The sequence below is a fragment of the Geotrypetes seraphini genome, chromosome 11 (assembly GCF_902459505.1).
Source record: "Geotrypetes seraphini chromosome 11, aGeoSer1.1, whole genome shotgun sequence".
Taxonomy (NCBI): domain Eukaryota; kingdom Metazoa; phylum Chordata; class Amphibia; order Gymnophiona; family Dermophiidae; genus Geotrypetes; species Geotrypetes seraphini.
In genome coordinates, this window is record NC_047094.1 from 54,384,009 (window position 1) to 54,398,408 (window position 14,400).

Consider the following 14,400-nt stretch of genomic DNA (forward strand, 5'->3'; position numbering starts at 1 on the left):
GTCGAGACTGGAGGCTCTGCTTCGTCTGGCCCGTCAGATTTCGCTGCAGCGCTCCGTCTCTGCGCACAAGCTGATGATTCTACTCGGCCACATGGCTTCGACAGTTCATGTCATGCCGTTTGCCAGATTGTATCTGAGACTTCCTCAGTGGACCTTAGCCTCCCAGTGGCGTCAGGATCGAGACCCGCTCTCCCTTCCTGTAACGGTCACTCCTTCCTTGAGACGATCGCTCCGTTGGTGGACCAGCTCTTCCAATCTTTCCGGGGGTTTGCTCTTTCTCGTCCCTCCACATCGCAAGGTCCTGACCACGGACTCTTCGGAGTACGCGTGGGGGGCTCACCTCGACGGTCTGCGGACTCAAGCGCTATGGTCGGCGGAGGACCGTCTTTGTCACATCAATGTGTTGGAGCTTCGGGCCATTTTTCTGGCAGCTCGAGCGTTCGGTCATCTGCTGCGAAATCAGGTGGTCCTGGTACGGACGGACAACCAAGTGGCAATGTATTATGTAAACAAGCAAGGGGGAATGGGCTCCTGGTCCCTGTGCCGGGAAGCCTTGCGCCTTTGGGAATGGGCGACCTCCCAGAACATCTTCCTGCGGGCGGTTTACATTCAGGGAGAGAAGAATTGTCTGGCCGACAAACTCAGTCGTCTTCTCCAGCCGCACGAGTGGTTGCTAAACTCCCGAGTTCTGCGCGAGGTCTTCGACCGCTGGGGGACGCCTCAGGTGGATCTGTTTGCCTCCCCGGAGACTCACAAACTGCCCCTTTATTGTTCACGAATTTACTCCCAGGACCGTCTCGAGGCAGATGCCTTCCTTCTCGACTGGGGAGGGAGATTCCTTTATGCGTTTCCTCCTTTTCCTCTGATCTTGAGGACGTTGGTTCACCTCAAGTCATCCGGAGCCACTATGATTCTCATTGCGCCTCGTTGGCCTCGTCAGCACTGGTTCTCCCTGCTCCTTCAACTCAGTGTCAGGGAGCCTCTACTTCTGCCTGTGTTTCCCTCTCTGCTGTCTCAGAGTCGGGGTTCGCTGTTGCATCCCAATCTTCAGTCATTACATCTGACGGCTTGGTTCCTTTCCCCCTGACTTCGGCGGTCAGGGAGGTGTTGGAAGCCTCGCGCAAGGCCTCGACTCGGCTTTGTTATTCTCAGAAGTGGACCAGATTTTCATCCTGGTGTACCTCGCACCATCTGGATCCAAGTTTGGTTCCGGTGTCCTCGGTTCTGGAATATTTGTTGCATTTGTCAGAGTCTGGGCTGAAGACAACTTCCATCCGGGTACATCTTAGTGCTATTGCTGCTTTCCATTGGCATCTAGAGGGACGTTCTCTCTCTCTTCATCCTCTGGTGGTTCGTTTCATGAGGGGTTTAGTTAATATTAATCCTCCTCTGAAACCTCCTCCTGTAGTTTGGGATCTTAATGTGGTCTTGGCTCAACTGATGAAACCTCCTTTTGAGCCGATTGACAAGTCTCTTCTTAAGTTTCTCACTTGGAAGGTGGTCTTTTTACTTGCGCTCACGTCTGCTCGTCGGATTAGTGAGCTATAGGCTTTGGTTGCGGACCCGCCCTTTACTGTATTCCATCATGACAAGGTGGTTCTTCGCACCCATCCTAAATTTCTACCTAAGGTTGTGTCTGATTTCCACCTCAATCAATCTATTGTTCTTCCGGTGTTCTTTCCGAAGCCCCACTCTCATCCTGGAGAGGCGGCGCTTCACACGCTGGACTGTAAGAGGGCGTTGGCTTTTTATCTCCAACGGACCAAGTCTCATCGGAAGGTTCCTCAATTATTTTTGTTCTTTGATCCTAATCGGCTAGGACATCCTATTTCCAAGCGCACCTTGTCCAACTGGCTAGCTGCTTGTATTTCTTTTTGCTACGCTCAGGCTGGTCTCACGCTCCATGGTCGAGTCACGGGACATAAGGTCCGGGCGATGGCAGCTTCTGTTGCTTTCCTCCGGTCTACTCCTGTGGAGGACATATGTAAAGCTGCCACTTGGTCTTCGGTTCATACGTTCACCTCCCACTACTGTCTGGACACTTTGTCCAGAAGCGACGGCCGGTTTGGCCAGTCGGTGTTACGTAACCTGTTTTCCTAAATTGCCATCCTCCCACCTGCCCTTTTTTGGTTGGCTTGGAGGTCACCCAAATGTGAGAATATCATGCCTGCTTGTCCTGGGATAAAGCACAGTTACTTACTGTAACAGGTGTTATCCAGGGACAGCAGGCATATATTCTCACAACCCGCCCTCCTCCCCGGGGATGGCTTCTTTGCTGGTTATGGAACTGAGGACCACGAGGTGGGGATGCGCCCTCTAGTGGTCAAGAAGGCATGCACATGCATGGTGCAGTGTAGCAAACTTGAAACTTCAATCAAGTTTGCTTGAAAAGCTGTCCGCGCTGGGGCTCCGTAGATGACGTCACCCACATGTGAGAATATATGCCTGCTGTCCCTGGATAACACCTGTTACGGTAAGTAACTGTGCTTTCTCTGCTGTCTCAGTGTTGAGGTTTCTGTTGCATTCCAATCTGCAATCTCTACACTTATCAGCTTAGTTCCTCGCAACGTGCCTCCCTCCTTCTGTTTCTCTCAAGTCGGTGGGGGTGTTTTCGAGGCCTCTCGAAAGATCTCCACTCGGCAATGCTATTCCCAGAAATGGTCCTGATTTGCTGTGTGGTGTGCTGAGCACCGCATGGATCCGCTCTCTGCCTCCTTGCATTCAGTGCTGGTTTATCTGTTTCACTTGTCTCGGTCTGGTCTCAAATGACATCTATTCGAGCCCACCTCTGTGCTTTTGCTGCCTTTCATTGGCCGCTTGATGGGACGCTGCTCTCCGTCCATCCGACGGTTTCCCGCTTTATGAGGGATCTCTTCAATGTACATCCTCCGCTCAAAGCCCCTCCGGTGGTTTGGGATCTTTGTGTGGTCCTGACTCAATTGGTGATACCTCCATTTGATTCCATTGATAAAGCTCTTTTGAATTAATTCACCTGGCAGGTGGTATTCCTGGTTGCTCTCACGTCTGCTCGCAGAGTCAGTGAGCTGCAAGCTCTGGTTGCGGACCCGTCTTTTCCTGTATTTCTTCATGACACGGTGGTCCTGCGTACTCAACCCCAGTTCTTGCCCAAGGTGGTTTCGGACTTTCCTCTCAATCATTCCATTGTTCTTCTGGTCTCTTTTCTGAAGCCCCACTCGCCTCCTGGCGGGGTGGCGCTTTACACACTTGACTGTAAGAGGGTGTTGGCTTTTTATCTTCAACGCACTCAGTCTCCTCAGACGGTTCCTCAATTGTTTTTGTCCTTCGACTCTAATCGGTTAGGACGCCCAGTTTCCAAGCGCAACTTGTCCAACTGGTTGGCTGCTTGTATTTCCTTTTGCTACGCTCAGGCTGGTCTCGCGCTGCATGGTCGAGTCGCGGGACATAAGTCCGAGCGATGGCGGCTTCTGTAGCTTTCCTCAGGTCGACGCCTATCGAGGAGATTTGCAAGGCTGCCACTTGGTCTTCGGTTCATACTTTCACCTCCCACTACTGCCTGGATACTCTGTCCAGGAGCGACGGCCGGTTGGGCCGGTCGGTTTTGCGTAATCTGTTTTCTTGAATTGCTAACTTCCCTCCGTCCCTTTTTTGGTTAGCTTGGAGGTCACCCACATGTGAGAATATGCTGCCTGCTTGTCCTGGGATAAAGCACAGTTACTTACCGTAACAGGTGTTATCCAGGGACAGCAGGCAGATATTCTCACAACCCGCCCGCCTCCCCGAGGTTGGCTTCTTTGCTAGCTATCTGAACTGAGGACCATGAGGAGGGTATGCGCCCTCTAGTGGATCAGGAAGGCACACACATGCGTGGTGCAGCACTAGCAAACTTGAAATCTTCAATCAAGTTTGCTTGAAAAGCTGTCCGCGTCGGGGCTCCGTGGATGACGTCACCCACATGTGAGAATATCTGCCTGCTGTCCCTGGATAACACCTGTTACGGTAAGTAACTATGCTTTATGGTAGTTCAAATAAGACCTAAAGATTATTGGCAAATTATTTAAAAGTAAAGAAAAGGAAAGAGAAATTTGGCATAATTAAAGATGATTTAGGGAATTCTCATTCTCAGATTGGAAATATATTAAAACAATTTTTTAAATATTATCAGTCCCTTTATTCTTCTGAGTCTTATGCAAATAAAGAGAAAGATGGGTTGGATTTTTTGAGTTTAATTGAAGGTCCTAAGGTTCCTGATCATGTAAAAAGAAGTTTAGATGAATCTATATCGCTAAAAGAGTTACAAACAGCATTGAAATCTATTAGAGTTGAGACCGCTCCAGGTGGGGATGGATTTACGGTAGAGTTTTATAAAGAATTTCAAATTTCCCTTTTACCCTATTTGTTAAAATTATATCAGGATCAACTGAATAAAGGTTGTATATCAGGCACCATGGCAGAATCTTTAACTATTGTTTTGCCAAAGCCAAATAAAGATCCAACATTGGTTTCAAATTACAGGCCTATTTCTTTAATAAATGTAGATGGTAAATTATTAGCTAAAATTTTAGTTTTAAGATTGGCTAAAGCTCTTCCGCATATAATAGGTATGCATCAAACTGGATTTGTTGCTCAAAGACACTCTTCCAATAATACTAGATTGGCATTTCAGATGTATTATTTAACAAAACAGATTAATGATCCGGCTTTTTCAGTATCATTAGATGCTGAGAAAGCTTTTGATTGTGTAGAGTGGAAATTCATGTATCAAGCTATGGAATGGTTTGGTATTGGATCTGGATTTATACAAATGATTCAAACACTGTATAGCTCCCCAATTGCTTGTTTATATATAAATAATAATTTTTCGGATGCTTTTAAATAGCAAAGGGGAGTTGTCCATTATCTCCTTTGCTGTTTGATATAGTACTTGAACCCTTGTTATTAGCTATTCGACAGGCAAAGGACATACAAGGTATTCTATGTGCAGGAGTGGATTATAAAGTATCCGCTTATGCGGATGATGTATTGCTTCATTTGAGAAATCCGGAAACAACAATTCCATGTCTGCTTGAAGTAATTGATACATTTGGAAAATTCTCAGGATACAAAATAAATTGGACTAAATCAGAAATTTTACCTTTAAATGTATATTGTACAAAAGGTATATTTGATTCTTTCCCTTTTATTTGGAAAGAGGATGGAATAAAATACTTAGGTATTTGGTTGAAAGATACACTCGAAGAGACAATGAAAGTAAATGAAAAATTTTTATTACAAAAAGTAACAGAGTTGGTGAGCAATGGAATCCTTTGCATCTATCATGGTGGGGAAGAGTTCAAACTGTTAAAATGATGATTCTGCCTGTGGTTTGTTACCAAGTGTTTTTTCAGGGGTCTTTCTATAAAAAGTTAAATAGTATTCTGGTTAAATTTATTTGGCTGGGTAAAATTGCAAGAATTGCTCTAGTGTCTTTGCAAAGGCCAATTAGGGAGGGTGGGGTAAATTTTCCCAATTTTTATAGGTATCACCAATCCTATATCATGCGCCAAGGTATGTATTGGGTCCTCCCAGAGCTTTTGGAACAACTGCCAGACTGGTTATGGGTTGAGAGGTCGCTTATATTTCCACTTAGACTTGATCTTCTGCTCAGTATAAAGATGCCTAGAATACGTAAAGACAATAGAGTATTAATGGATACCTGGAAAACATTAAGATGTGTGGACAAATTAACTCCTGAGTCTATTGGAAAATCTACTCATCAATCTATTTGGGTAAACTCCAAGATACATATAGGCGGGTTTAAGATTGTCTGGAAAGATTGGATTAAAGCAGGTATAAGATCCTTAAATGAAGTTATTCAAAATGGTAAACTGCTTGATTTTTCACAATTGCAACATAAATATGGTCTAAATAAAAAAACAAAGTTATAAATGGTTGCAGTTGAAGCAGGCTATTCAGGTAGGGTTCCCTGAATGGAAATATTTACATGATCATTATAGCTTAGAATTCCTATGTTTTCAGGCAGATTTTCTGGGACACCAGGCCGCCAAGTGGTATAAAATTTTATCTAATTATTTGAATAAGAAACCTAAAAATGGATTAAGGGATATTTGGAGCATTGAGATTAAGCATCAGATTAATGCATCTCAATGGCCACGTATTTGGTCTTGGAGAATTAAAGGTACGATGTTGGCATCTATTAGACAAACATGGTTCTTTTTGTTGCATAGAGCATTCTGGACCCCTACTAGATTACAAAAATTATATTGCTCTAAGTCTAATAGGTGCTGGCATTGTAAAATTGAAGTTGGAACTCTGGATCATCTTTTATTTTATTGTCCATATATTCAGGCATTTTGGTTATCAATATGGGATCAAGTTAACCTCTTTATGGAAAATCATGTGGCATTGTCATATGATACAGTTTTATTTGGAATGTGTATGAGAAATAAAAGTCAAATATCTGCAGTAAATAATAAGCTTTTGATGATCCTTACAGGAGTAGGGATACAACAAATAACATTGAATTGGAAAAATTGTTCTAGACTAAATTACAGCTTCTGGTGGAACTCAGTGTGTCATCTGTACAAAATGGAACGTTTACTTGCAATACAAAATGGTCATTTTAATAGATTTAAAGATGTGTGGAGACCAATAATAAATTATAATGATTAATGTTAATTTATTATTCTTTTTCCTTATATGATAATTGAAAGAATGGGGGGGATAGGGATGGGTGGGTTATGATAATTTAATATATATGTGCATAATTTAATTGATTAATATATAAAGGAATTATATTATTCATGTATAGAGATGGGGGTGGGATATAAATCTTTTAGTTATATATTGTTATGGAATTATCAAGTGATAATGTAATATGTTGTGTTCATATTTTAATGTACACTTGATGTATATGTTAAAATGAATAAAGATTTGGAAAAAAAAAAACAACCTGGCTGAGCTGACACCCATCCCTCCCTCCTCCCTCCTAGGAAAAAGCCTCTCCTACTCTATTGCCATTGGACTCTATCCTTTATTTTCCCAGCATACTTAGTCTAGTATTGCAGTGATCATCCTGGCAAGGGACCCAGATACCAGCGTTCCTTTCAGAACCACTTGACTTAGTCTTAATGCTATTTTGTTTGCTTGGTTGTAGTGTCTGTCTCCGATGAAGGTCGTGCAGAAGTGAATGGATTAAAGGCATCCCATTTCTTCAGCTTGACAGAGCGCCTGAATGTGTGCATGATTCCATTCATCTGGTTGTTCATCCGACCCCCATGGTCTTTAAATGGAAGCTGCTGTAAAGCTGTGGTATTTGATAGTCTCAAGGAGGAGTGTAAGCTACAGAATGTACGTCACAGTCAATGTAGGGTGCTCTTTAGGTATGCTGTAGAATACAAAATCTTGACATCTGCAGAATACAAAATCTTTGCGCTATATTTACTAAAATGTGATACCATGTTAGTAGTGTGTTAAGAGACACCTGATATTTAACTTGGGTCCCATTTTATGCAGTGGAACCTGCTTTCTAATATGTGTAACCATTTGGCATATGTTAACACCTTTAATACATTAGTAAATCTAACCTATTTTAACTTCCTAGAAGGAAACTATACATGTTGAGACGAAGAATAGAATGTTTTATTATATATTCCCATACTTTGTAATAAACATTGAGGCTTGGGTGGAGATGAACTTAAATTCCAAAAGCAAGTACCATATTTCCCCATGTATAGGCCGTAGGAAATGACGATGTAGGTTTTAAAACTTTGATAAGCCGCCCCAAGTTACTAGCCACGGCTTATCTTAAGAGTTCTAAAACCTACATCGGCCTATACAATGTGGCGGCCTATACATCATCCCCACCCCCTTAAATACCTCCCTCGCTGGTAAATACCTCCTGGACAGCTGCTGGCTGCCTCCTCTAATGTCGCGGCCAGCAGTACAGGGCAGGAGTGATCTTTTCAGCATCCAGCCTGGCCCCATACTGCTTCCTCAGTGCCTGCCGTCAGTTCTCGCAGGACTCGTGAGAACTGATGGCAGACATTGAGGAAGCAGCGCAGGGAAAAAGGCCTTGTGGTAGCCTCTTTGAAAGTGCAGGTGGCTGGGCTTCCCTGTTTCCTGGTGCAGAGTTGCAAGGTTTCACGAACAGCTCATCCAGATGTGACACAATTCCTGAGAGGTGCGCTTTAGCTCAGACCCCCCGCAGGGACAACCTTTTTCTTTTATGAAATCTTAATATTGTCCTAAAAGGCCTCACTAAGGTCCCATATGAGCCATTTGGCGACTCTTCCCATTTGGATCTTAGTCAAAACTGTTTCTGGTGGCTGTTTCAGCTTGGAATATCTCAGAGCTTCAGGCTCTCTCCAGTAGAAAGCCCCTCCTTAGAATTATGGAAGCAGGTGTCACTCTACATCCTGTTCCCTCCTTTCTTCCAAAGGCTGTGTCTGATTTCCATGTCAACGAGGAGGTATGTCTGCCTGCTTTTCAATTTACAGGCTCAGACAAGCAGATAGGATTTTGAGAGAGCTTGATGTGTGAAGAGCTTTGCTCTAGTACTTGGGAAAGGATCAGTGACCTCTGCCTTTCAGGCCATCTGTTTGTGCTTACCAGTCAGTCCTGGTGTGGCAGGCTGGCATCCAAGGCCTCTATAGCTAGATGGATTTGCGTGATCATATATTCGGCATACATTGCCTGTGGTAACCAGATGCTGGTCTCTCTCAAGGCATATTCCACCAGGGGTGTTGCCTCTTCATGGATGGTGTCTCAGGCAGTTCCTCCCACAGAGATTTGTAGAACAGTTACTTGGTCTATGCTGAATACTTTTTCCAGATTTTACAGAGTGAATGAGGCGGCTTGGGAGGATGCCGCCTTTTGGGTCCTTGGACTTGTGGGCAGGCTCTTCTGTTCCTTCCTAGACATCGACCACTGCATTGGTACGTCACTATACATATGGACTTCTGAGTGGATGTAACGGAATGAAAGATTAGGTTCTTAGCTGGATAATTTTCTTTGTTAATCCTCTCAGGAGTCTGCATGGCCTGCCCTTGGTGTCTTCAGTTTCGCTTGCTTTTCTGCCTTGTATGTTTCTAGATTCCAGGCCTGGAGCTCTTCTGTCAGATAGCTGTATGTGAGAAATCTTGTTTGTGTAAATTCATTCTTCAGCCTTTGGCTCCTTTGTTAGTGTTGGTTGCACTCAGCAGGTTGGTTCTTTAAGGTTGTTTTATACAAATTTCTGTTCATTGTTCTAATTGTTTCAAAGTTACAGAGTAGAACAGAATTGTGTACTGCAGTGTTTCTCAACCTGCGGTATGTGTATCCTAGAGGGTATGTGGGCCGCCTGTTGGGGATACGCGGGCTGACCGCTGCCTGGGATCTCTCCCTGCTTGCCCTCGCTAAAGCCGCTGCAGATTCCTCCCTGCCACCCGATACGCCACATTCACACACACACACCCCTGGCCGCCACCACTGCCACACAACACGCTCCATCCAATCATCCCCCACCGCCGCCACAACTCCGGGCAAGGAAGGGTCAGGAGTGTGCAGCGATTGCAAGCCGCCAGTCCACAAGCCTTCCCCCCGACGTCATTTCTGATGTTGGAGAAAATGTTCCAGGCCAGCCAAGCATTAATTGGCTGACCCGGACCCTTCTCTCCGACGTCAGAATTGATGGGGGGAAGGCTTGTTGGGCCAATGGCGTGCAATTGCTGCATGCGTCTGGCCCTTCCTTGCCTGGAGTTGCAGCAGCAGGGGATGATTGCAAGGAGAGTGTCGGGTGCGGCGATGGACCTAGGTGTGTGTTTGGATGGAGCGTGTCGGGTAGCAGGGAGAAATCAGCGGCAGCTTCAGCAGGGGGCAGGCAGGCTTCGGGGGAGGGAGGAAGGGGGGGACAAAGGCTGGAAGGCAGTGAAGGGGAGGGAGCACGAACATGGGACACAGAAGGAAAGGAGGGGGCATGAACATGGGATACAAGGGAGGGAGAAAGGGGGCACTAACATGGGACATAGGAAGGAGGGAATAGAAAGGGACAATTGTTGGGCCTGAGTGTGTGAGTGAGAGGGAAAGAGATGGTGCACATGGGGACAGGAAGAGGAAAATTGGGTAGAGAGGAATGAGGTAGAGATGCATAGGGAATAGAAGGATGAGAGGGAGAAATGTTGGATATGGTGGTGGAGAGGGAACAGAGGGATAAATTGAAAGGATGCAAGGGGGAGGAATGTTAGGTATAGTGATGGAGGGAGAGATGTGGCATGGTGTTGGAGAGGAGTGATAGAAGGAGAAATGGGGCAGGTGGGCAGTGGTGAAAAATGCTGCACATGATCTGGGGCATGAGAGAGGAAGAAAAGTTGGACTCATTAGGGACAGAGAGATATGTTGGTTGGGGAATGGAATGAGGTATGGAAGAGAGGAAGCATGCAGGAGGCAGAAAGAAATATTAGATTCATATTCAGGAGGAAGTGCAACCAGAGACTCATGAAATCACCAGACAACAGAGTAAGGAAAAATGATTTTATTTTCAATTTAGTGATCAAAATGTGTCCGTTTTGAGAATTAATATCTGCTATCTTTATTTTGCACTATTAGTCTAATTTTCTATAGTTGTTACTGAGGTGACATTGCATTTTTTTTAAAGTCATCTGCCTTGACCTCTTTGAACCCCCCCGAATATAAATAATAATTAACTTTTTCTCTGTATATAGTATGCTTTGTTTATTTGTATTAATAAGATTATATTATGTGTATATGAAAAATGGATGAAAGAAATTGCACTGCAATTAGTATTATTATTATTATGGGGGTGGAGTTTGGGCTGGTCGGGGCGGAGTATGGGCAGGGGTACTCGATTGGTATTTGTTAGGAGGGGGTACTTGGCTTGAAAGGGTTGAGAAACACTGGTTTAGTATGCGGGGTCATTTCCCATTCCCCTTCTTTGTATTCTGTTCCAGTGGAGCTAGATTGCTTTGGGACATAACTGAAAGGGGACTTTGGCTCCACCTCCATGAGGGAGGTGCTCAAAGCTGGAAGTAGTCACACATCTGCAAGTTCAGTTTGTGGGAATGGATTGATTACCATGCCTATGGACTCCTGAGAGGACTAACAGAAAGAAAGAAGATTATCCAGGTGAAAAACACTGGATGAGAGGCTTATGGTTACTGTTAAATGTTTATGTTCCTTAGTGTCCTTCCCACTATTCCAGACCAGTGGGCTAGTTATGTCCATTGACCAGCAGGTGGAGATAGAAACAACAAAGTGCTACTTGATATAGGTCTCTTCTGACCACACAGCTCCACAGTATTTTCTGTCTCCAATCAGGTGGATAGTCATAGCTATCAGCTGTTTTCTGGATAGGCTGCCCCTGGTCTGGTTGGTGTACTGGCTCAGAGTTGAGCTTCGCGGCATTGGCTTTGAGGGTTACAAGCTTCTGATCCCTGCCCTTGGATCCCTTTTTTTTCTCCCCTTAAGGGTGAGTTCAGAACTCATCAGCCTACCCCCCCAAAAAAAATTAAAAATTAAAAAAACACCTTAAATTGGCTTCTGATTTCATAGCTTGCAGTATTAATTTCAGTCTGGCCTGCATTGTTTGACTGCTGGCCCTTTAAAAAAAAAGAAAAGACCAAAGCAATATAGCTTTCAGGCTGATGTGGGAATCGAACACTGAGCTGCTCTTTGGGCTGTACTGAGTCAGCCCAGGGAATCTCCAGGTCAGTGAGGGTTTCCCTGATCAGCTGGAAGGTGCCAGCAGCTGCCTCAATGTGGCAAGCGGTTCTTTGCAGCTCCTCCTTGTCTGCTTCGCTAGAGTCTGAAAAGGTGCTCACACTATGGTGTGTGTCGGGAGGCCTTGGAGAAGTGCCCATGTAAAGTGGGAGGGGCTGTCCTGTCACCAAGGAGGCTGGAGACGCTGTGGTTTCAGAGATTGGGCAACTGCAGCAGGATTTGCAGCTCTGGTTTGGGAGCACTGTTTTTGTATTTTTTTAAAAACATTCTTTATTCATTTTTACATTTTCAATAAGGGAAAACAGTACAGAATACATTTTATCCCAGGACAAGCAGGCATGATATTCTCACATGTGGGTGACGTCATCTACGGAGCCCCGGCGCGGACAGCTTTTCAAGCAAACTTGATTGAAGTTTCAAGTTTGCACACTGCACCACGCATGTGCATGCCTTCTCGCCCACTAGAGGGCGCATCCCACCTCGTGGTCCTCAGTTCAAATTTTTCCGCGGAGCAAGAAAGCCCTGTGGATCTGAGCTCCAGTGTTTTTGCCTTCTAGCTGCCGCGTTTAGTTTGTTTTCCCTTCGAATTAGTTCGCGGTGCTGTTTTTCTTTTCGTTCCTTTCAAAAAAAAAAAAAAAAAAAAAGTCTTTCGTTTTTCCTCGGGCTCCGGGGGCTCCCGGAATCCGTGGCCGCGGGACGTCGGTACGTTCCCGGCCTTCTTCTTTTTCTTCGTGGATGTCCCGTCCTGTTACGGGATTCAAAAAGTGCAGCCGGTGTGAGAGGTTGCTTTCCATCACTGACCCTCACCGGTGGTGCATTGTCTGTCTTGGGCCCGAACATCCGACAGACTCGTGTGATCGCTGTGCTACCTTCCAAAACAGGGCCCTCCGTCGCCGTAAGGCAAGAATGGCCGAATTGTTCGCCGTCGACGCGCCGCCTAAGGCCTCGACGTCGGCCTCGGCTTCGGCCCCGGCCTTGACCTCGGCCTCGGCGTCCTCGGGGGCCTCGGCCTCGCCTCGGCCCTCTTCCTCGAAGGCGTCGTCAGTGAAGCAAGCTTCGGGTAAGTCCTCTGTTCCATCCCCTTCAGCAAAGAAGCCATCCTCGAGTCAGGCCAAGGCGGGTGGGTCGACCCCGGCCCCGCATCGGACCTCGACTCCGCACACCCCGAGGGAATACTCGAGACCGAGGTCGCCCTCCAGGGAGTGTGCCCCGGACTCGGAACTCCCCACCTTCGTGGGGATTCCGGCCTTCCAGGATCTCCTCCGAGCTCTGATCTCATCGGAGCTGTCGGGAGCCCTGGAAGTGTTGCAGCGTGCTGCGGTTCCGGCGGCCTCGACCTCGGCCGGGGCGCCTTCGGTCTCGGAGGCCCCGGCCTCGGCTCCCTCGGGAGCCCCGGCCTCGGCGACCTCGGTCTCGGGTACTGTGGCCCCGTTCACCTCGGTCTCGGCCCCGCCCCGGACCTCGACCTCGGGGGAACCCCCTGAGCGGAGTGTAAGGCCCAAAGAAAAGTTGCGCAGAGTGCGCCGTCTTTCCTCCTCTTCCTCCGGGTCTTCCAGACACGCCTCGCCCTCGACGCGACCTCGGACGGGGCGTCGATCGAGGAAGTCTAAGCGGCCCCGAGGCTCGCCTCGGCGCGACCGTTCCTCGTCGTTCGGGGGCGAGGCGCTGCAGGTGTCGGAGTTGCGCCTCGACAACCCGAGGCTCCTCCGCTCACCTCATGGGAAGTCTTCCCGGGCCGCCTCGCCGAGGAAACGGGAGAGTGTCCCACGAACCCCTGGGTCCTCACCCAAGGGTTCTGCGAGGAGGATAACTCCCCCTTCCCCCTCAAGGGCCCTCGAGAGGGGATCCTGGGATTCGGGATCGGTTAGGGATCCTCATTATTCCCATGAGGCCTCCCCCCTCTCCTCGGTGGGGCGGTCGAGAACCCCGTCTCCCCAGGCTAGGCCGTCCTCATTTTCATCCTTCGTTCAGGACATGGCCCAAGCCCTGGGGATTGACCTGATGGTAGGCTCTCGGTATTCCAAAGAATTTTTGGAGGAACAGGACCTCCCCACTCTTCCTAGGGAGGTGCCTAGACTCCCTCTCAACAGTGTCCTTCTGCAAACCTGGCTGAAGAACTTGTCAAACCCTCTTACAGTCACGTCCGTGCCTTCAAAAATGGAATCGAAGTATAGGACGATTCCCCCTAAAGGGTTCGATAAGGCGCAGCTCTCACACCAGTCTCTTCTGGTGGAGTCTGCTCTTAAAAAATCACAGCCCTCACGGGTTTCTGCGGCGGTTCCACCAGGCAGGGAGGGGCGGACCCTGGACAAGTTTGGCCGTCGCCTCTATTCAAATTCCCTGATGGCCACCAGGGTTCTAAATTACGCCTTCACCTTTTCCTCCTATTTGCGTGGTATGGTGAAGGACCTTCCTCAATATCGAAACTCGTTACCGGACTCCCAAAGAGCAGGATTCGATAAGTTTATGTCCAACCTGTCTCAATTGCGGTTGTACCTATTCCATGCAGTGTACGACGCCTTTGAGCTGGTTTCGAGGGTGTCGGCCCTCGCGGTGGCCATGCGCCGCTTGGCCTGGCTTCGCACCCTCGACATGGACCCAAACCTGCAGGAACGCCTGGCAGACTTGCCTTGTGTGGGGTCCGAGTTATTCGACGAGTCATTGGATGCGGCGACCAAGCGCTTGTCGGAACAGGAGCGCTCTCTA

At 47.2% G+C, this 14,400-nt stretch overlaps 1 protein-coding gene across 3 annotated transcripts in view; it reads left to right on the plus strand.

The window, feature by feature from the left end:
- The window catches only part of CCNF (cyclin F), a 218,704-nt gene that overhangs the window by 41,242 nt on the left and 163,062 nt on the right, over nt 1-14,400 (plus strand). For all 3 annotated transcript variants that reach the window (XM_033914689.1, XM_033914691.1, XM_033914692.1), the window contains exon 5: nt 7,136-7,329. In XM_033914689.1, coding sequence (XP_033770580.1) covers nt 7,136-7,329 — 194 coding nt within the window. The remainder of the gene's footprint in view (nt 1-7,135; nt 7,330-14,400) is intronic.